General features: G+C 45.4%; 1 protein-coding gene across 6 annotated transcripts in view; it reads right to left on the bottom strand.

Moving 5' to 3' along the window:
* The window catches only part of LOC131469775 (NACHT, LRR and PYD domains-containing protein 12-like), a 29,948-nt gene that overhangs the window by 7,830 nt on the left and 245 nt on the right, over positions 1-21,873 (bottom strand). For 3 of the 6 annotated variants that reach the window (XM_058645093.1, XM_058645097.1, XM_058645096.1), the window contains exons 2-7: positions 19,618-19,710; positions 19,258-19,407; positions 5,642-5,761; positions 4,331-4,548; positions 2,110-3,925; positions 1,489-1,662 (exon numbers count right to left, since the gene is read on the bottom strand). In XM_058645093.1, coding sequence (XP_058501076.1) covers positions 1,489-1,662; positions 2,110-3,925; positions 4,331-4,548; positions 5,642-5,761; positions 19,258-19,388 — 2,459 coding nt within the window. In that variant the 5' untranslated portion in view covers positions 19,389-19,407; positions 19,618-19,710. The remainder of the gene's footprint in view (positions 1-1,488; positions 1,663-2,109; positions 3,926-4,330; positions 4,549-5,641; positions 5,762-19,257; positions 19,408-19,617; positions 19,711-21,873) is intronic. The other 3 variants (XM_058645094.1, XM_058645098.1, XM_058645095.1) reach the window with 3 other exon arrangements.

Raw genomic sequence — 21,873 nt, 5'->3', positions numbered from 1 at the left:
TGGTTGAACTCGGTGTGGTTAGAAGTCACTCTTCCTCCTTCCATCTTGACATCTGCATTCAAACGATAACGACCTAATCCTCCCTCTACTGGACAGAGCTGTTGGTGCCATGGATAAAAGTGTCCAAGTTACAATGGTTTTCCTTGGACACCTGTTAGCCCCAAAAACAGCTTTGACGGTTTAGAGAAAGTGGGAGGAGAAAGAGTTCCATGTGGAAACTTGGTGACCTCTCCACACGTCTTTGAAAAGTTGATGTAATGTCACGTGATGTGGGAGCGAACCACGATTCAGCGTATAAATAAGGCTGCAAAACTCTGAAAACAGTAGTAGATAGAAAAGCAGGGAGAATCTTTGACGCTCTGACCTCTGACCTTCAACACAGAAGGACTTGGAATATTTTCTTTTTCAACAAAAAACAACAACTTTCAGATGTCGTTGCTTTCTTTTTCTTTTCTTTTTTTATTCATTCTTTTTCACCTGTTTTTGCAAGAAAGACAATAAAAGTGGAAAAACCTTTTGAAAGAAAACATCTTTTCTCATTTGGTTCATTTTTCTTTCTATTTGACCACGAAAGAAAAGAAGAGTTTTTTTTCCTTTCAGGTCACCGGTCGCCCCCTGAGGTAAGCATATACAGCATCATCACCACGGCAACAGGACTGATATATTAGGGAGGACTCCGAGAGTAGCAGACTCAGAGTCAAGCTTTTAGACATGAAACTGATCCTGATGAGTTCAAACTTACTAGGTGAAGTGTGTGTGTGTGTGTGTGTGTTTCACTCATTCATCAGTGAATCAAATGAGTTTAATGTAGACTTGCGTGATATCAAAATGAAATATGTAGATCTTGTGTCGCTGAAATCTCTGGATATTGGATGATATGATGCTATAAATAAAAAGTGTCATTTTGAATGATGTTTTTATGAGCGTATGAAACAGAACCATAGCTTTGATAAGGTAGCAGGTTACAGCAGTGGTGCATTCATTCTTTCACACAAATGCTCCGAGTATTGTGGGTTAGCTGCTCGCGCTGCTGCTGGAAGTTTCCTCCCGAGCTGATGTTGTGGAGTCGAGTGGAGCAAACTGTGCAGGATGATGGATCTGAGGTGAGAGCGCAGGTTTGTGATGCTGCTTCATCAACACCCGACACATGACCTCGCTCAAATTCTCCCGCTCTCCATTTTCTCCTGCTTTAGATCCAAAATACTGACAAAATGACCAGCTTGCATTTTTCTGAGCCACTAAGTCCGTCAGCATGTCGCTGTATCAAGCGCTTCGTGCATCACGCAGACAAATCCACTTCCACTGGGATTTTCTTTTCAAAATAAAATCCTGAAAATGCACGGCGGCCGTTCAATATTAGATATCGTCAAAAATATCAACTCTGACGGCAAATATCGTGATATACGATAATATCAAATATCAGACCAAGACTAGTTTAATGTTCATGAAGTTTAAAAAAACAACAGCAGCTTCAGTCAGTGAACTCACCTCAGAGTCTCCAGTCTACAATGTGGACTCTCCAGTCCAGAACACAGCAGCTTTACTCCTGAATCATACAGATCGTTCCAGATCAGGTCCAGGTCTCTCAGGTGGGAGGGGTTGGACTTCAGAGCTGAGGCCAGAGAAGAACAGCTGATCTCTGACAATCTGGAGCCACTCAACCTGAATAAAGAATAAAAGATGAGACTTTAGACAACAACTGTGTGTGTGTGTGTGTGTGTGTGTCTGTGTCTGATGGTTATTAACCAGCTAACGTCTGTGTCTTAATGTAACGTCAGCAGACTTCTCTGGATCTGAACACGGACTGGTTCTGATCAGGTCTTTGGGTTTGCTTTGACCCGTGTTGGAGTCTAATCAGATTAAGGTGAAAGCAAAAAGAGTCAAAGTCACATGAAGAGAAAGTTAACAATGAAACATTAACAGTAAATAAGTGTTTTCATTCAGTTCAAAGCGAGAATCACAAGCAGCTGATAAATCTGCACTTTGAACTTTGATCATTTAAAACATGAGCAGAAAAACAACACAACTGACTCACAATGTGAGAAGAATGAGAAGAATATTTGATAATCATCACTGACTGATGATGTTATTGATCATGTCTGAACTCACCGAGCCTTCCTGCAGTTCCTCACAGCTGGAAAAAGTCTTTGTTTTCCCTGGGCTGTTGTGTTGTACTTGTCCAGGTCCAACTCATCCAGAACCTCCTCAGACATCTGCAGCATGTAGGCCAGAGCTGAGCAGTGGATCTCAGAGAGTGCCTGTCCTCTGCTCTTTGACTTCATGAACTCTTGGATCTTCTGATGCACTGATTGGTCGTTCATCTCTGTCAGACAGTGGAAGATGTTGATGTTTCTGTCAGGTGAGATGTTGTCTGTGTTCATCTCCTTCAGGTTCTTGATGACACTCTGGATGATTTCTGGAGTGTTCTGAGTCTGACCCAGCAGACCTCCTAAGAGTCTATGGTTGGACTCCAGACAGAGTCCATGAAGGAAGCGAACAAACAGGTCCAGGTGACCATTTTCACTTTGAAGTGATTTCTTCATGGCTTCTTTCAGGAAGTCGTCGAGTGAGAAGTTTCTGCTAAATCTGTTTGAGTCCCTGTCTTTGTCTTCTTGTCTGAAGAAGTCCTGCAGTACCTCTGTCTTCCTGTTGGTGAAACAGTGGAACATGTAGACTGCAGCCAGAAACTCCTGAACGCTCAGATGAACAAAGCAGTAGACTGTTTTCTGGAAGATCACGCTCTCTCTTCTGAAGATCTCTGTACAAACTCCTGAGTACACCGAGGCCTCTGTCACACTTAGACCACACCGCTCCAGGTCTTCTTGGTAGAACATGATGTCTCCTTTCTGCAGATGTTCAAAGGCCAGCCTCCCCAGCTTCAGAAGAACGTCCCTGTCGGCCTCCATCAGCTCCTGTGGACTCATCTCACGTCCTTTATCGTACTTGTTCTTCTTCCTCTTTGTCTGAACCAGCAGGAAGTGTGAGTACAGGTCTGTCAGGGTCTTGGGCAGCTCTCCTCTCTGCTCTGTGGTCAACATGTGCTCCAGAACTGTAGCACTGATCCAGCAGAAGACTGGGATTTGACACATGATGTGGAGGCTCCTGGACGTCTTGATGTGTGAGATGATTCTGCTGGACAGATCTTCAGTTCTGGATCTCTTGCTGAAGTACTCGTCCTTCTGGTCGTCAGTGAAGCCTCGTACTTCTGTTACCCTATCAACACATGTAGGAGGGATCTGATTGGCCGCCGCAGGTCGTGAAGTTATCCAGACGAGAGCCGAGGGAAGCAGATTCCCCTGGATGAGGTTGGTCAGCAGCACGTTGACTGATGACCTGTGTGTGACGTCAGAAACCAGCGTCCTGCTGCTGAAGTCCAGTGAGAGTCTGCTTTCATCCAGGCCGTCAAAGATGAACAAAGGTTTACAGACAGCAAGCTCCTCTGCTCTGACCTTCTCTAATGTTGGATAGAAAACATGGAGCAGCGTGAGAAGACTGTGCTGCTGATCTCTGATCAGGTTCAGCTCTCTGAACGAAAGCACAATCAGCAGATTCACATCCTCGTTTTCCAAACCCTCGGCCCAGTCCAGAGTGAACTTCTGCACCGAGAAGGTTTTTCCAACACCAGCGACGCCGTTGGTCAGGACGACTCTGATGCTCCCCTGCTGGTCAGGTAAGGCTTTAAAGATGTTGCAGCACTTGATGGGAGTGTCCTGGACCATTTTCTTCTTGGAGGTCATCTCCAGCTGCATCACCTCATGTTGAGTATTGACCTCTTCACTCTGTCCCTCTGTGATGTAGAGCTCAGTGAAGATCCTGTTCAGGAGGGTTCTACTTCCTCTTGCATTAGTTCCTTCAGTCACATGTTCAAATCTCCTCCTCAGACTGATCTTATGTTCATCTAGAACCTCCTGCAGACCAACATCTGCTGAAAGACAAGAGACAAAGAATGTGAGCAGCTGAGGATTATTTTCATCAGTGTCATGTTTTTCTGTGACGTTGTTGTTTTATGTTGTTTGTTGTCAAATGAAAAACTACATTTTCACTGTAATGACTTGAATAACTTTATTCTGAAAGACTGAATCATTCTAGAAGAACTGTGATGATTGTGAAGGAAAGAGTATCATCTGCATACAAGAGAACAATCATGAGAGAAAAGCAGCAAAATGAGGGGAAACCTTCATTTCTTCAACCTGCAGGGGGCAGCAGAGAGTTAAACTCCATCATGGAGTTAACATGAGTCACATTTTTAACTTTTAAACAGTTTTCTCCTGTTTTTCCATTTCTAAAGTATGCTAGTGCTGATGGGAGCTGCTCTCCTTATGAGTCTTACTCTGGACACTGATGCTCTGTGGTCCACGTTCTGTCCTGGGTCTTTTCCCACACTGGGGACAGCAGGAGTCTCCTGGTGGACCAGACTGGTCCACGTATGAGGAGAAACAGCGTCTGCAGAACCGGTGACCACAGCTGGTGGAGACTGGATCCTTCAGGACGTCCTGACACAGAGGACAGCAGGATGTGTGCTCGTCCACAGAAACAGCAAACTGGTCTCTGTGAAGACATTTCTTTATTACTAACATGTCAGGGACAGGTGGACATGTGTCTGTGAAGACATTTCTTTATTACTGACATGTCAGGGACAGGTGAACATGTGTCTGTGAAGACATTTCTTTATTACTGACATGTCAGGGACAGGTGAACATGTGTCTGTGAAGACATTTCCTTATTACTAACACATCAGGGACAGGTGGACATGTGTGTGGCTGAGACGGACAGTGAATGAAAACCCTCGTTTGTTGACTGAAGCAAATGTCGAGCTCAGCGACGACTGTGGACATGAGACAAACTTGTCTTCTGATGTGAGACACTTTATTTTCTTACAGCTTTGTCTCAGTGGTTCTGATGGACTGTTGTTCTAACCCTGAGGCTCATCCTCACACACTCTGACAGGGCTGGGTACCGAAATTCAGATCTTTTATGGCAGCGACCGAAATGCTTCGATACTATCGGGTATCGGAAACATGCCGTGTTTTCCGGTCCTAAGTTTCGATACCTTCAGAGTTAATCACGTGATCAAGATCTGATAATGCTGCGGGTGATTGGCTGTAACGTTACACGTGGTTGCGGCGTACAGCAAGAATACAATGCGGTTACGCCCACAGACCGGGTTCACGTGTATCTGTGTCGTTAACTACACGTAAGTGTGTTGTGACGAAGGGGCTAAAAATGCCACCGAGGTCTAAAGTGTGGCTCCCACTAAGGTTGGCAACACGACAAATTTAACGAAGCACCCGACTGAAAATAATTCATAGTTAATTTTTTTTTATGTAAAAAACTGCATTGAGTGTAAAAATGACAAAACTGAAAAATATTTTTTAGAAATTATATAAAACTGGTATCGAAATGAAGGTATCGTCATTGGTACCGGTATCAAACATTTTTGATTGATACCCAGCCCTACTCTCTGACTCGTCAATAGTTTGACTCATTGATCAGTTTCATCAGATTCTGAATCAGTTCCTCACACACACATTTATTTCACGTGTGTGCGTGTGTGTTTCTGTCTTTGTGAGGACACTCAGGTTTGGTTATGAACCTACACTTTTATGAATCTGACTCCTTCACAGGACAAACTGTCTCTTACTTTGTCTCTGAGGATCCAGGTTCATGACTGAAGACTGGAGGTTGTTCCATAGACCAGTCACTCTTCACAGACTGACCGCTGGCTCCTGGAGACTCTGCTCTCCGTCTCTGGTTCTGACCTCTGCAAACACAAACATCACATCCATCACTGATGATGGTCTTTGTTTAGACCAGGAGTGCCCAACCAGTTGATCGCGGTCTACTGGTAGATCGCAGAATGATCCCAAGTCGACCGTGAGGGGTGTTGGAATAAAAAAAATATATATATTTTTTATTTTTTGGTGTATGTGTGTTATGTGGCGTTGGCAAAGAAAGGGAACCTGTAGCGGCATTTTAAAACAGTACACGGGAGCTACGAGAGGCATTTCCCTCCAAAAACGCCTTTAGCGACACAAAAGTCCGGGACTTGAAAGCACAGCTTGCCGCACGGCAGTCAATCTTCACCAAGCCGAAGACCCAGAGTAAGGCCGCAACTATTGCTTTCTATCGTGTCAGTCACCTCCTTGCTAAGCACAAGAAGCCATTCAAAGACAGTGATATGGTGAAGGAAGCCTTTCTCGAGGCAGCGGGTAGCCTTTTTACCGACTTTAAAAATAAAACGGAGATCATGAAGGCTATTAAAGAAGTGCAACTCTCCCGACAGGCAGAGAAGCAGAGACAGAGAGAGACAGGCAGAGAAGCAGAGACAGAGAGACAGGCAGAGAAGCAGAGGCAGAGAGAGAGAGACAGGCAGAGAAGCAGAGGCAGAGAGAGAGAGACAGGCAGAGAAGCTGAGACAGAGAGAGACAGGCAGAGAAGCAGAGACAGAGAGAGAGAGACAGGCAGAGAAGCAGAGACAGGCAGAGTAGCAGAGACAGAGAGAGAGAGACAGGCAGAGAAGCTGAGACAGAGAGAGACAGGCAGAGAAGCAGAGACAGAGAGAGAGAGACAGGCAGAGAAGCAGAGACAGAGAGACAGGCAGAAAAGCAGAGACAGAGAGAGACAGGCAGAGAAGCAGAGACAGGCAGAGTAGCAGAGACAGAGATTTTTTTGATTTTTAAGTCTCCTTTATTTGCTCAGAGCATGTTATCCATTACATTTTGGCTCTGGAGGAGAAAAAAAACAGAGGAAGAAATTCAACAAACATAAAATAATCAACTCAGGATTTGACCGAAAACTAAATCATCATCTTTCACAGAACATAAAACTCCCTTCTCCCCCCACACTTGCAAAAAAAAACACCAAATTTTTTGTTAATCGATAAAAAGTAAAATCAGTTTTCAGTCTTGTCTTCAGCATTCGCACAAACATCCGTTTAGCATCCACATCCACACTGTTCTCCACTCTATTCTTCCTGGTTAAATAAACGGCCATTTTTGATTGGCCGATTAAAAAATTTAATAACTGACAGTGATTTTTCTTTTTCCTGTCATATTTGGAACCAAGAATAAAAACAGAGTGAGAAAACGTTTCATTAAACAAAGAAAAAACCTGAAACAGAAAGTGAAACAGAGGACTTAATCTAACACACTGTAAAAAACAGTGAAAGACAGTTTCTCTCAGTGAACAGAAAGGACATGAATCAGTGACATTTGGATTAACAACAGAGATAAAAGCATTTACAGCCACCGCACCATGGAGAAGCCTCCACTGTAGGTCTCCGGCTTTTTTAGTTAGCGGTGGCTTATACAGAGCCTTCCACTCAGGCTTCTGAGCTGTTGTGAGGGACAGGTGGGTCCTCCAAGGAGTGTCCACTCTGTCCCTGAGCTTGCTCTGCAGTAATGCTTTTAAAACCAAGTGATACATTGTCTTTCCCGTCATGTTCCGCAAACCATAATCAGTAACATCATTCACTTTCAAATAAAATCCAGAGTCACTTTCAAAAACAGGAGTCATTTTCATGTCGGGGAGGGGGTCTGTGGGATCAGGCTGAGCTGAGCCGTCACAATAGTTCGTTAAAAGAGTCAGTTCAGAATCAGTGAGCTGCTGTTTCCAGTCTTTTAGCAGAAGATCACTCACCCTGACTGACCTGGTCCCCAGACACTGGGCCAGAGCAGCGGCATTGTCCAGGCGAGGTCCGCACACCTGAACTACACGTCCCAGGGTCAGGACCCTGGCATCGCGCAGTTTCCGGAGTAGGGACGGTCCTGCGACGCAGTGGAGCCGTGTCCCGTGAGTCACTGGTTCTTTTAGGAGCCAGAAAAGAGAGTCGCAGGGCCCTCTTTCCTTACAGAAGAGTCCCCACACTTTGAAAAGTCCTCTATAAAAGGTGGGGAAATTATCCAAGTTAAGTCCACGTAAATCCATTAAAAACAGAGAGTCTGCCAGACCCGGTCCACCACACCGCTCCAGTATGGCGCGAGCCACCGGCCTCCAGACCAAGTCCGAGGGTCCAGTTAAAAAGCGCCGGATGTGTTGGAGTCTGAATGCTGCTCTCCTGCTGGCCAGATGTACAAGTCCGTGGCCCCCCTCCTCTTTGGGGAGAAAGAGGACGCTCTGGGGGACCCAGTGCAGACGGTCCCAGAAGAAGTCCACCATAGCGGCCTGCACCCTGGACAGCAGCCTCTCTGGCTGGTCCAGACACATCAGCCGGTGCCACAGCATGGAGGACACAAGGTTGTTAATGATGAGGACTCGACCTTTGAAGGACATCTTGGGTAAAATCCATCTCCACCTCTTAAGACGACCTTCAACCTGTTTGATTAAAAGGTCCCAGTTGTGGGAGGTGGAGGCTGCATCTCCAAGATGGACACCAAGGTACCTAAGTCCTCCCCTTCTCCACACTAAGCCCCCGGGTAAAACCAGCTTATTCCCTAGCCCCTCCCCCACTGCCACAGCTTCACTTTTCTCCCAGTTAATTCTGGAGGAGGAGAGTTTCCCGAAGTCAGTGGCAGTTTGGGTGAGACTATCGATGTCATCCTGACTCCTCACAGACAGAATGACGTCATCAGCGTATGCTGACAATTTAAAACAGCCCTCACAGCCGGGAAAGGACAGACCAGACAGACGAGACCTCAGCTTGTGGAGAAAAGGCTCCAGGGCCACAGGTAAAAGTGTTCAACTCTGTCAAAAGCTTTTTCTTGGTCTAGAGAAATCAGCCCAAGCTTTGAGCCTAATGAACCAGAGAGGTCCAGAACATCCCGAATTAAGGTGATATTATCAGATATCAGCCTGCCGGGCACACAGTAGGTCTGGTCTACGTGAATGACCTGGTCCATCACTCTCCGGAGCCTCGTTGCCAGGACTTTTGACAGCAGTTTGTAATCGGCACACAGTAGTGACACAGGACGCCAGTTCTTCACTTCCTGCAGGTCTCCTTTCTTCGGGAGGAGGGTGAGGACAGCCCTCCTGCAGCTCAGAGGCAGCCGTCCCTTGTCCAGGCTGTCCTGTAGGACACACAGTACATCCTCCCCGAGTATAGTCCAGAAAGTCTTATAAAATTCTGCAGGGAGACCGTCTATGCCGGCAGCCTTCCCGCTCTGTAGACTCTGCAGCGCCTCCTGCAGTTCCTGTGCAGAGAGCTGTGCCTCTAGCTGCTCCTTGTCTCCTTCGAGCACTCCGGGCAAGTTCTCCAGAAAAGACAGCGCCACCTCCGGATCCTCCAGGAGCTCTGTCTTGTAGAGATCTTGGTAGAAGGAGGAGGCGCACTGTCGAATCTCCCCGTCCTCCTGCAGCAGTTGTCCGTCAGCAGATCTCAGCGACTGCATCAGCCTCCTCTGTCCACTCTTACGCTCCAACCCAAAGAAAAAGTGGGACGGAGCGTCCATCCTGGCAACTTTGTTAAAACGAGACCGCACGAGAGCACCTTGAGCGTGAACGCCCAGCAGGTCTGACAGAGCTGATCGTTTTTCTTTGAGAACTCTAAACTGTTCTCGATCTCCTGTGGAGTCTGCTGAACCCTGCAGCTCCACCACTTCTCTCTCCAGATCTTTCATAGACCTGGTCAAGTCTCTGGTGACATTGAGAGTGAACTGTAAGCAGAGCTGTTTGATTTTGACTTTACCAATGTCCCACCACTGCTGCAACGAGCTGTACTCGGACTTGGTTTGTCTAAAATAAAACCAAAAATACGAGAGTGCATTTCTAAAACTGTTGTCTGACAGCAGTGCGGTGTTAAAATGCCAGTATGCACTCTTACATTTGATGTTTTTAATAAAAACCTTACAGTGCACAAGGGAGTGGTCAGAGAAACCGACAGGACAGATAAAACAACTCTTAAAAACACTGACATGGTGTTCATAACAATAAAAACGATCGAGTCTGGCCAACGACAGCAGGTTGTCTCTGCAGCGAGCCCAGGTGTACTGACGCTGGTTCTTGTGGATCGACCTCCACACGTCACAGAGCTCAAAGGTCTCTATTATTTTTGTTAGACACTTTTTTGAAGCAGCGTTTGGTTCCAAGTGATTCCTGTCTAAAGCAGGGTTCACTGTACAATTAAAATCACCTCCTAAAAACAGATGTGTGTCATCATGACAGTTAAAAAGAGACGATTTTAAAGTATCTAAAAACACCAGTCTTTCTCCTGCAAGAACAGTAGCGTATACATTCATAAAAACCATTTTAGTTCTCTCGAACTCTGCAGTGATTTTTAAAAGTCGTCCAGGGACGATTTCATCTGCAGAGTACGAAGAGGGGGTGAAATCTCTAGAAAAGAGAATCCCGACCCCCCCACTGTTGCTGTCCTTGTGGCTTAAGCCCACCTCCCCATTCCACTCCCTCCTCCAGTCACACTCATTGTCTGAGGTGCTGTGCGTTTCTTGGAGGAAAATAACATTTAGCTTCTTAGTCCGGATGAGCGTGAAAAGTGAAGCTCTCTTCACGTCTTCACGTGCACCGTTAATGTTTAATGATCCCAGCTTTAACTCACACATCCTTCTATAAAAGCTGCATCCAGACAAAAACACACTCAGCAAAGTAAAGAAAGAAAAAGCAAACGCACTCATTCATTCTTCTCTTTCTCTAACTGGATCCGTATTTTACTTAAAATCTTTTTTAATCTAAAAATCTCAGTGTCCATAAAAGATGGCTGACCAAGATCTCCTCTGTTTTTCATCAGAGTTCTGACCGACTGATGGAAGAGTTTTAGGTCGGGGAAGAACTCTTCCACCATCACTCCCTTCTCTCCTTTAGTGTCGGCCAGAAACTTCCTGACGCGAGAGAACGAGTATTCACTACCCACCTCAGTGTCTTCTTCACCACCCAGTGTGCTCTGTGTGTCTCCCAGTGTGTCCTCTAGTGTGTCTTCCTGTGTGTCACCCACTGTGTCTTCCTGTGTGTCCTCCAATGTGTCACCCAGTGTGTCTTCCCGTGTGTTGTCCTCTGACCCCTCAGAGGACACCTGTGAATTAACTTTCGACATTTTCTTGTTTTTTTTGGTGGTTACTTTAGTTTCAGGGTTTTTTCGTTTGATCGAACACTTCATTATTTCACCCATTGAGTCGTCAACAATGTCATCGTTATACTCCAGAGCAGCCTCTGCCACTCTGGTGACTGTCTGTCCTCTGGCTGCAGAGGACAGTCTGACAGTCTGACAGTCTGTCTGGACACTCTGTCCATCTGGGCTTTCCCCTGTCTGTGTGTGTGCTGCGTCACTCTGTGCCTCCGTGTGTGTCTGTGGTGTGTGTGTGTGCGGTGTCTGTGTCTCAGGTGTGAGTGTCTGTGTGTGTGGTGTCTGTGTCTGTGGTGTGTGTGTCTGCGTCTGTGGTGTGTGTGTCTGTGTGTGTGGTGTCTGTGTCTGTGGTGTGTGTGTCTGCGTCTGTGGTGTGTGTGTCTGTGGTGTGTGTGTCTGTGTTGCGCGGGGACCGTCGGCTCTGAGCGGCGGCTCCGCTGCAGCGACAGCAGCAGCAGCGTCAGGCCGGCGATCACCTGCTCTTCTCGGGCATGAGCGGACCAAGTGTCCCTCTGCCCCGCAACCAAAGCACCGGAGAGAATCTGACGTGACGTGAACTGTATAATCGTAATCATCTACTCTGAACTTCAGAGCCAGATTTAACTCGGATCTGTTGTCCTTGAGTATCATAAATACCTGTCTCCTGAAAGACACGACGTGCTTCAGAAGAGCAGATTTACAGCCCAGCGGAATCATCTTTATCGCGGACACGAGTTTCCCGTGCCGCGACAGTTCCTTCATTAGAGCCTCATTGCTCAAAAACGGCGGTGCGTTTGAAATGATAATCTTTTTAGCAGGTGTTACCAGAGGCAACACCTGCACCAGAGAGCCGTCCACCACCACGCCGCTCTCAACCAGCTCATTCACTTTGTCAGTGCTGTCCAAAAAAATGACGACAGCACTGTTCATCCTTGAGGCGGATTTTACTCTGCTGTAGCCCACGACTGCGCCCACAGCCAGGCCACACGCCTCCACTGACACGCCGACATCCGGACACAGTCTAACGGCATGTCGGCGAGTCAGCTTCTCCAGCCCGGAGACTCCAGGTGCTGCCATTACCTGCCCGGCTGCAGCGCCGGCGGCAGCCACCGTCAAACACAAAAAACTTTAAAACTATAAACTATTAACAACTCAAAATCAGTGGTCACAAAAGAAAAATTAAATATCAACAAAAAACCACCAAGCAGCAAAAAGAAGATTATAGGAAAAGTCAGAAAAGTTTGAAAAAACACTCACCCTGACCACGCTCTCAGCCACGCCCACTCCCAACATTCACCCAGAGAGAGAGAGAGAGAGAGAGAGAGAGAGACAGGCAGAGAAGCAGAGACAGAGAGAGAGAGACAGGCAGAGAAGCAGAGACAGAGAGAGAGAGACAGGCAGAGAAGCAGAGACAGAGAGAGAGAGACAGGCAGAGAAGCAGAGACAGAGAGAGAGAGACAGGCAGAGAAGCAGAGACAGAGAGAGAGAGACAGGCAGAGAAGCAGAGACAGAGAGAGACGGGCAGAGACGCAGAGACAGAGAGAGACGGGCAGAGAAGCAGAGACAGAGAGAGACGGGCAGAGACGCAGAGACAGAGAGAGACAGGCAGAGAAGCAGAGACAGAGAGAGACAGGCAGAGAAGCAGAGGCAGAGAGAGACAGAGAGAGAAGCAGAGACAGAGAGACAGGCAGAGAAGCAGAGACAGAGAGAGATTTTTGATTTTTAAACTTCTTTATTTGCTCAGAAACATGAACAATAACAAAAATTAGTTGTGTTCTGCACTTAAACTTAGACCATGGAGAAATAAAGTAAAAAATACGAAAGAAAAGAAAAAAACTCCATTTAACTTAGACTGTTGCAGAAAGACAATTTTCCATCATTCACACAACACAACACGTCTTTCACTCCCCATGTTTCTAAAAAATCTTCCGTGTTGTTCGTTGAGCGGAAGAAAACAAAGTCAGTCTTTATCCTGGTTTTTAACATTCTAACATAAATCTGCTGACAGTCAACATCAAGTGAGTTTTCCACTTTGTTCCTCCTTGAAACATAAATAGCCAGTTTTGCTTGACCAATTAAAAAGTTCAGCAGTTGACATTTGGCCTTGTTTTTCCTCGTGTATTTAAAACCAAAAATAAAAACACAAGAGGAAAAAGTCTCAGTGAATAACAAGAACAAGTGAGACAGGAAGTGGAACAAAGGAGTTAGTCTGACACAGTGCAAGAAACAGTGGAAGACAGTTTCTCTCTGTGGACAGAAAGGACAAGTGTCTGTGACATTAGGGTTGACGATGGAGATGAAGGCGTTCACTGCTACAGCAGCGTGAAGAACCCTCCACTGTAAGTCTGCTGCTTTTTTAGTTAACGGTGGTTTGTAGAGTGAGCTCCACTCTGGCCTTAGATCCTCTGTGAGGGACAGGTGGTGTCTCCATGGAGTGTCCACTCTGTCTCTCAGTCTACTCTGGTTTAAAACCTTCACCATCACATAGTACATGACCTTCCCTGTTACACTGCACAGATTGTAATTGTTGGATTTGTTCATCTGCAGCAGAATGTTTACATCACACTTAAAAACAGGTGAGATGGTGAGTTCAGGGAAAGGGTCTGTAGAGTCCGGTTGCGTTTGTCCATTGCAGTAGTCCGAGATCAGACAGAGTTCAGAATCAGTCAACTGCTGCCTCCAGTCCTTCAGCAGGAGACTGACCACCCTGACTGACCTGGTTTCGAGACGCTGGGCCAGACCGATCTCATTGTCCAACCGCGGGCCGCAAACCTCCGCCACTTGACCCAGTGTCAGGATTTTTGCCGCGCATAGTCTCTGTAGCAGGGACGGACCCACTACACCACAGAACCGTGTTCCCAGAGTCACCGGTTCCTTTAAAAGCCAAAACAGAGAGTTAGCTCCTCCTCCTGCTCGCCTCTCTTTGTTGAGGAGTCCCCACACTTTAAAAAGTCCTTTATAAAAGGTGGGGAAGTTGTTCAGCTTAAAATCCCGCAGATCCATTAAAAACAGGGTCTCAGCCAGGCCTAGTCCACTGCACCGCTCCAGTAGGGTGCGAGCCACCGGTCTCCAGACTAAGTCTGTGGGTCCTGTTAAAAAACGCTGGATGTGTTGGAGTCTGAAAGCAGCTCTCCGACTCGCCACATGGACCAGGTTGTGACCCCCCTCTTCTTTGGGTAGGAAGAGGACGCTCTGTGGGACCCAGTGAAGACGGTCCCAGACGAAATCCACCAGAGCGGCCTGTACTCTGGAGAGCACATCCTCAGGGGGGTCCAAACACATCAGGCTGTGCCACAGCATGGAGGAAACCAGGTTGTTGATGACAAGAATCCGACCTTTAAAAGACATTTTTGGACGAATCCATCTCCACCTGTTAAAACGACCCTCGACCCTTTCGATAAAATTCTCCCAGTTCTTGGAGGTGTTGGTGACGTCACCAAGGTGAACCCCGAGGTATTTAAAACCTCCTCTCTGCCACGTTAGTCCTCCTGGTAAAAGCAGCTCCCTCTCAGGTCCATCTCCAACTGCCAAGGCCTCGCTCTTCTCCCAGTTGACCTTAGCAGAGGAGATTTTCTGGAAGTCATGAGCAGCTTTGCTCAGAACTTCGATGTCCTGTTGGTTATTTATAAAAACAATGACATCGTCGGCATAAGCAGAGATTTTAAAACAATGATCACAACCAGGGAAATAAAAACCACACAAGCGAGATCTCAGTTTCCGTAAAAAAGGTTCTAAGGCCAGAGAATAGAGCATGCCTGACAGGGAGCAGCCCTGTCTGACACCTCTGTGAACTTTAAAAGGAGCTCCCAAACCACCGTTAACCTTCAGCACACTCTCAATGTCATTGTACAAGACCCTGATCTTAGCTATGAAACCTGAGCTGAAGCCAAAAGCCTGCAGTGTCTGCCACAGGTAAAGGTGTTCAACTCTGTCAAAAGCTTTTTCTTGGTCTAGAGAAATCAGCCCAAGCTTTGAGCCTAATGAACCAGAGAGGTCCAAAACATCCCGAATTAAGGTGATATTATCAGATATCAGCCTGCCGGGCACACAGTAGGTCTGGTCTACGTGAATGACCTGGTCCATCACTCTCCGGAGCCTCGTTGCCAGGACTTTTGACAGCAGTTTGTAATCGGCACACAGTAGTGACACAGGACGCCAGTTCTTCACTTCCTGCAGGTCCCCTTTCTTCGGGAGGAGGGTGAGGACAGCCCTCCTGCAGCTCAGAGGCAGCCGTCCCTTGTCCAGGCTGTCCTGTAGGACACACAGTACATCCTCCCCGAGTATAGTCCAGAAAGTCTTATAAAATTCTGCAGGGAGACCGTCTATGCCGGCAGCCTTCCCGCTCTGTAGACTCTGCAGCGCCTCCTGTAGTTCCTGTGCAGAGAGCTGTGCCCCTAGCTGCTCCTTGTCTCCTTCGAGCACTCCGGGCAAGTTCTCCAGAAAAGACAGCGCCACCTCCGGATCCTCCAGGAGCTCTGTCTTGTAGAGATCTTGGTAGAAGGAGGAGGCGCACTGTCGAATCTCCCCGTCCTCCTGCAGCAGTTGTCCGTCAGCAGATCTCAGCGAGTGTATCAGCCTCCTCTGTCCGCTCTTACGCTCCAACCCAAAGAAAAAGTGGGACGGAGCGTCCATCCTGGCAACTTTGTTAAAGCGAGACCGTACGAGAGCACCTTGAGCGTGAACGCCCAGCAGGTCTGACAGAGCTGATCGTTTTTCTTTGAGAACTCTAAACTGTTCTCGATCTCCTGTGGAGTCTGCTGAACCCTGCAGCTCCACCACTTCTCTCTCCAGATCTTTCATAGACCTGGTCAAGTCTCTGGTGACATTGAGAGTGAACTGTAAGCAGAGCTGTTTGATTTTGACTTTACCAATGTCCCACCACTGCTGCAACGAGCTGTACTCGGACTTGGTTTGTCTAAAATAAAACCAAAAATACGAGAGTGCATTCCTAAAACTGTTGTCTGACAGCAGTGCGGTGTTAAAATGCCAGTATGCACTCTTACATTTGATGTTTTTAATAAAAACCTTACAGTGCACAAGGGAGTGGTCAGAGAAACCGACAGGACAGATAAAACAACTCTTAAAAACACTGACATGGTGTTCATAACAATAAAAACGATCGAGTCTGGCCAACGACAGCAGGTTGTCTCTGCAGCGAGCCCAGGTGTACTGACGCTGGTTCTTGTGGATCGACCTCCAAACGTCACAGAGCTCAAAGGTCTCTATTATTTTTGTTAGACACTTTTTTGAAGCAGCGTTTGGTTCCAAGTGATTCCTGTCTAAAGCAGGGTTCACTGTACAATTAAAATCACCTCCTAAAAACAGATGTGTGTCATCATGACAGTTAAAAAGAGACGATTTTAAAGTATCTAAAAACACCAGTCTTTCTCCTGCAAGAACAGTAGCGTATACATTCATAAAAACCATTTTAGTTCTCTCGAACTCTGCAGTGATTTTTAAAAGTCGTCCAGGGACGATTTCATCTGCAGAGTACGAAGAGGGGGTGAAATCTCTAGAAAAGAGAATCCCGACCCCCCCACTGTTGCTGTCCTTGTGGCTTAAGCCCACCTCCCCATTCCACTCCCTCCTCCAGTCACACTCATTGTCTGAGGTGCTGTGCGTTTCTTGGAGGAAAATAACATTTAGCTTCTTAGTCCGGATGAGCGTGAAAAGTGAAGCTCTCTTCACGTCTTCACGTGCACCGTTAATGTTTAATGATCCCAGCTTTAACTCACACATCCTTCTATAAAAGCTGCATCCAGACAAAAACACACTCAGCAAAGTAAAGAAAGAAAAAGCAAACGCACTCATTCATTCTTCTCTTTCTCTAACTGGATCCGTATTTTACTTAAAATCTTTTTTAATCTAAAAATCTCAGTGTCCATAAAAGATGGCTGACCAAGATCTCCTCTGTTTTTCATCAGAGTTCTGACCGACTGATGGAAGAGTTTTAGGTCGGGGAAGAACTCTTCAACCATCACTCCCTTCTCTCCTTTAGTGTCGGCCAGAAACTTCCTGACGCGAGAGAACGAGTATTCACTACCCACCTCAGTGTCTTCTTCACCACCCAGTGTGCTCTGTGTGTCTCCCAGTGTGTCCTCTAGTGTGTCTTCCTGTGTGTCACCCACTGTGTCTTCCTGTGTGTCCTCCAATGTGTCACCCAGTGTGTCTTCCCGTGTGTTGTCCTCTGACCCCTCAGAGGACACCTGTGAATTAACTTTCGACATTTTCTTGTTTTTTTTGGTGGTTACTTTAGTTTCAGGGTTTTTTCGTTTGATCGAACACTTCATTATTTCACCCATTGAGTCGTCAACAATGTCATCGTTATACTCCAGAGCAGCCTCTGCCACTCTGGTGACTGTCTGTCCTCTGGCTGCAGAGGACAGTCTGACAGTCTGACAGTCTGTCTGGACACTCTGTCCATCTGGGCTTTCCCCTGTCTGTGGTGTGTGTGTGTGCGGTGTCTGTGTCTCAGGTGTGAGTGTCTGTGTGTGTGGTGTCTGTGTCTGTGGTGTGTGTGTCTGCGTCTGTGGTGTGTGTGTCTGTGTGTGTGGTGTCTGTGTCTGTGGTGTGTGTGTCTGCGTCTGTGGTGTGTGTGTCTGTGGTGTGTGTGTCTGTGTTGCGCGGGGACCGTCGGCTCTGAGCGGCGGCTCCGCTGTAGCGACAGCAGCAGCAGCGTCAGGCCGGCGATCACCTGCTCTTCTCGGGCATGAGCGGACCAAGTGTCCCTCTGCCCCGCAACCAAAGCACCGGAGAGAATCTGACGTGACGTGAACTGTATAATCGTAATCATCTACCCTGAACTTCAGAGCCAGATTTAACTCGGATCTGTTGTCCTTGAGTATCATAAATACCTGTCTCCTGAAAGACATGACGTGCTTCAGAAGAGCAGATTTACAGCCCAGCGGAATCATCTTTATCGCGGACACGAGTTTCCCGTGCCGCGACAGTTCCTTCATTAGAGCCTCATTGCTCAAAAACGGCGGTGCGTTTGAAATGATAATCTTTTTAGCAGGTGTTACCAGAGGCAACACCTGCACCAGAGAGCCGTCCACCACCACGCCGCTCTCAACCAGCTCATTCACTTTGTCAGTGCTGTCCAAAAAAATGACGACAGCACTGTTCATCCTTGAGGCGGATTTTACTCTGCTGTAGCCCACGACTGCGCCCACAGCCAGGCCACACGCCTCCACTGACACGCCGACATCCGGACACAGTCTAACGGCATGTCGGCGAGTCAGTTTCTCCAGCCCGGAGACTCCAGGTGCTGCCATTACCTGCCCGGCTGCAGCGCCGGCGGCAGCCACCGTCAAACACAAAAAACTTTAAAACTATAAACTATTAACAACTCAAAATCAGTGGTCACAAAAGAAAAAATAAATATCAACAAAAAACCACCAAGCAGCAAAAAGAAGATTATAGGAAAAGTCAGAAAAGTTTGAAAAAACACTCACCCTGACCACGCTCACTCCCAACATTCACTCAGAGAGAGAGAGAGACAGGCAGAGAAGCAGAGACAGAGAGAGAGAGACAGGCAGAGAAGCAGAGACAGTCGCTGATCTTTGTGTATAAATGGATCTTCTACAGCAGGGGTATTCAACTAAAATTCTAAAAGGTCCAGTTAGAGAACATTTCCTCAAGCAAAGGTCAGGAACGTCATAACGTCTAACTTGCATTATGATTTAGTAGTGGGACATATATTGAAGTAGCCTCGTGGTTGTATCAACGTCTGCATGTAATCAACAACTGACTGTCAGATCAAATGTAGAAAGAACAATTCAAAAACATTTGGACAATATTTACTGTCACTTTTATACAATTATACAGATATCTAATACTGAAGATATGTATTATTTTCTTCGCTCTTTATTTGTTTTTAATTTATTTTAAAAATGTTAAAACTGAAAAATAAAAACTAAGGATGGAGTTTTTCCATAATGTGTCATTTTCTTTTTTACAAATGATATTATAAAACTGGTATCGGAAAAAGTATCGATCAGGAGCCGGTATCGAAATGAAGGTATCGGTATCGAACATTTTTGGTTGATACCCAGCCCTACTCTCTGACTCGTCAATGGTTTGACTAGTTGATCAGTTTCATCAGATTCTGAATCAGTTCCTCACACACATTGATTTCACGTGTGTGTGTGTGTGTGTGTGTGTGTGTGTGTGTGTGTGTGTTTCTGTCTTTGTGAGGACACTCAGGTTTGGTTATGAACCTACACTTTTATGAATCTGACTCCTTCACTGGACACACTGTCTCTTACTTTGTCTCTGAGGCTCCAGGTTCATGACTGAAGCCTGGAGGGTGTCCCATAGACCAGTCACTCTTCACAGACAGACCGCTGGGTCCTGGAGACTCTGCTCTGTCCTCGTCTTCCTCCGCACAATCACTCATCTGCTGGACTTCAGTCTTTCTGAGACACACAGACACAGTAGCTTTTAATAAGATCAGAGAAAAGCCTGGCAGAACATTACAGACAGACTGAATGTAGAAACCGTCCCAATACAAATATTTACAGAGCAGAGAGTAAAATAAACATTATTTATAAAAAGCACTTTTTCTCTTTGTTGTTGTCATTAGTTATCCTCACTTACTTATCACTGCATCATATTGAAAGAGTTACCTCTCAGTTAGATTGAAAATCTCCTTCCTGTTTCCTGGAGGACGTCTGATGTGGATCTGTGTTCAGTCCAGTGACCAATCACACGAGAGAGAACTGTAACACAACAGCAGTTTTCTGTTAGAGAAGGTGTTTTATCAAATCTGCACTTCATGTTACTTGTATGGAGCTCAATCTTCTGTGGCCACACTGAAGGTGATCGAGTGACATTTGTGTGCTATAGCAGCCTATGGCCAGTAGATGGTGCTAGGCTACTCTGTATGTTATTGAAGGCAGAGCCGGCCCTGGGCATAGGCAGTATAGGCAAATGCTAGGGGCGCCGTCATCCGCAGGGGGCGCCGAAAACGGAGGAAAAAAAAAAGAAATTATTTTTATTATAAATACTACTTTTTTTTAAATTATAAATACTACTACTGTTCAGGTGTTATTTTACAGGTGTCTTTCCTGCTTGTAGTTGTCCATCCCCTTTGTAATAGGGGGGTTGTAAGCCTTTGGTTTTATGTGTCACAGTTTATGTTTGTTAAAGTTTACATCAGTGTTAAAGTGCAGTTAAAGTGTATTACTGTTAATATTTCATACCTTAGCTTTCCCATATCATTCATAAGCTATATATACATATATATTCATTTCACTGCACTTTACTGGTTTTTGCACTCTGGTTAGACTGAATTGCATTGCAATGACAATAAAGTTGAATGAATCTCATCACATTTTCATTATTAGTCTATATTAGTCTCATGTGTAGCACACCAAGCATCTGTTTTTTTATTTAAATGTAACATGCAGTTGTCACATATACTTCTCTTCTCTCTTCAGATGCACTTTTAAAATATTTCAGTACCACCCCCAGTGACACAGCATCAGGTGCTGCTGTCCTTTTTAATTGTATCACTTGTTTCTTTCTTTAGTTTTTATTTGGTGTGATATTTTTTACTCAAAGAAAAAAAATCTTGAATACACACAAGCAGTTTCTGTGTGATTGTATGAAAGTTACATTACATTACACACAAGTTGATTGTGAAATTGACTGCTGCGATGCAAGGGGGCGCCAGCTAAAATCTTGCCTAGGGCACCAAATTACTCAGGGCCGGCACTGATTGAAGGGCTGTTGTCTGCATTAAAGTCAGCTGAATAGAAGATAAAGTTTCATGTGTTCATATCCAGAGATATCACAAACACATGAGCCTCTGACTTTATCAGCAAATCCTGCCTTTATTTAGATTTTCCATGTGTCCATTTGAAGATTAGAAAATGTCACACAGTAAAAGTACTTCATGCTACTGTGCATGAAGTAAATAAAGTACTTTGTCCAATAAAATTGAAACTATAAACTATAAATTAAAATTGTGGATTTTATCTCACATCAATTTTAGACAAAAAGTCGGAATCTTGATCAGTTTAAGGAACTTTTTAGTTTTTCCAAAAATACATAGTCAAATTGCTAATTACTACTTGTGCATGAAGAATACATTTAAATCATAAACTACTAATGAAAATTGTTTTCAAAGTACTTCAAATAGAGACAAATATTTTAATCTTTGTTTGCAAATGCGAAATTTGACCCTGGATTTCTCCAAAATACACAGTAATAGTACTTCATACTACTTCTGATTTAAGTACCTACTAAATGATTTCATTATTTTTTCAATTAAATACAATTTTACTTATGCGTTTCATTTGACATAATTATTTCATTTTTAATCTTTATGATCATTTATAATCGTTTGGATTATTTCATCTAATTTAACATCGTGTTCGCATTGGACGGGACTTTATTTTGAAAACCGGAAATGGACAACTTGGTACGGACCGTTTAGTTTTAGTAGTTTTGCATCACGTGCGTCTCCGCAATATCACAGCCCATAATTTCCGAAAATATACTCTGTCAACTCGTGATCACAGCACAAGAACTGTTGAGGAATATTTAGATGATTTGTGAACACTGAACAGTGGATTAATTAAATAAAAGTTAAATTAAATAAAACCACCAGACATTCTTTCATCTATGGGCTAATCCAGAATAGTGAAAACAAGGGGGGTGTTCTCTGAAGACACGCCGTTACCTGACAAACAGGCGTGCTCTGAAAACACTCCCATTAGCACTTGGTACTTTCCTCCTGATAAAATTATGAAATGAACACGGCAAAAAACTACCAGTTAGAATTCTCGTAGAGCCAGAACGTATCGACCAATAAATCGAACAGTCAACTGGGAGTTTACAGCTTTAAGACTTTTACTTGAGTAATATTATAAAAAGTG

Source organism: Solea solea, chromosome 12, assembly GCF_958295425.1.
Source record: "Solea solea chromosome 12, fSolSol10.1, whole genome shotgun sequence".
Taxonomy (NCBI): domain Eukaryota; kingdom Metazoa; phylum Chordata; class Actinopteri; order Pleuronectiformes; family Soleidae; genus Solea; species Solea solea.
Note: the sequence above shows the minus strand (reverse complement) of the source record. Positions and strands in the feature narration are given on the sequence as shown.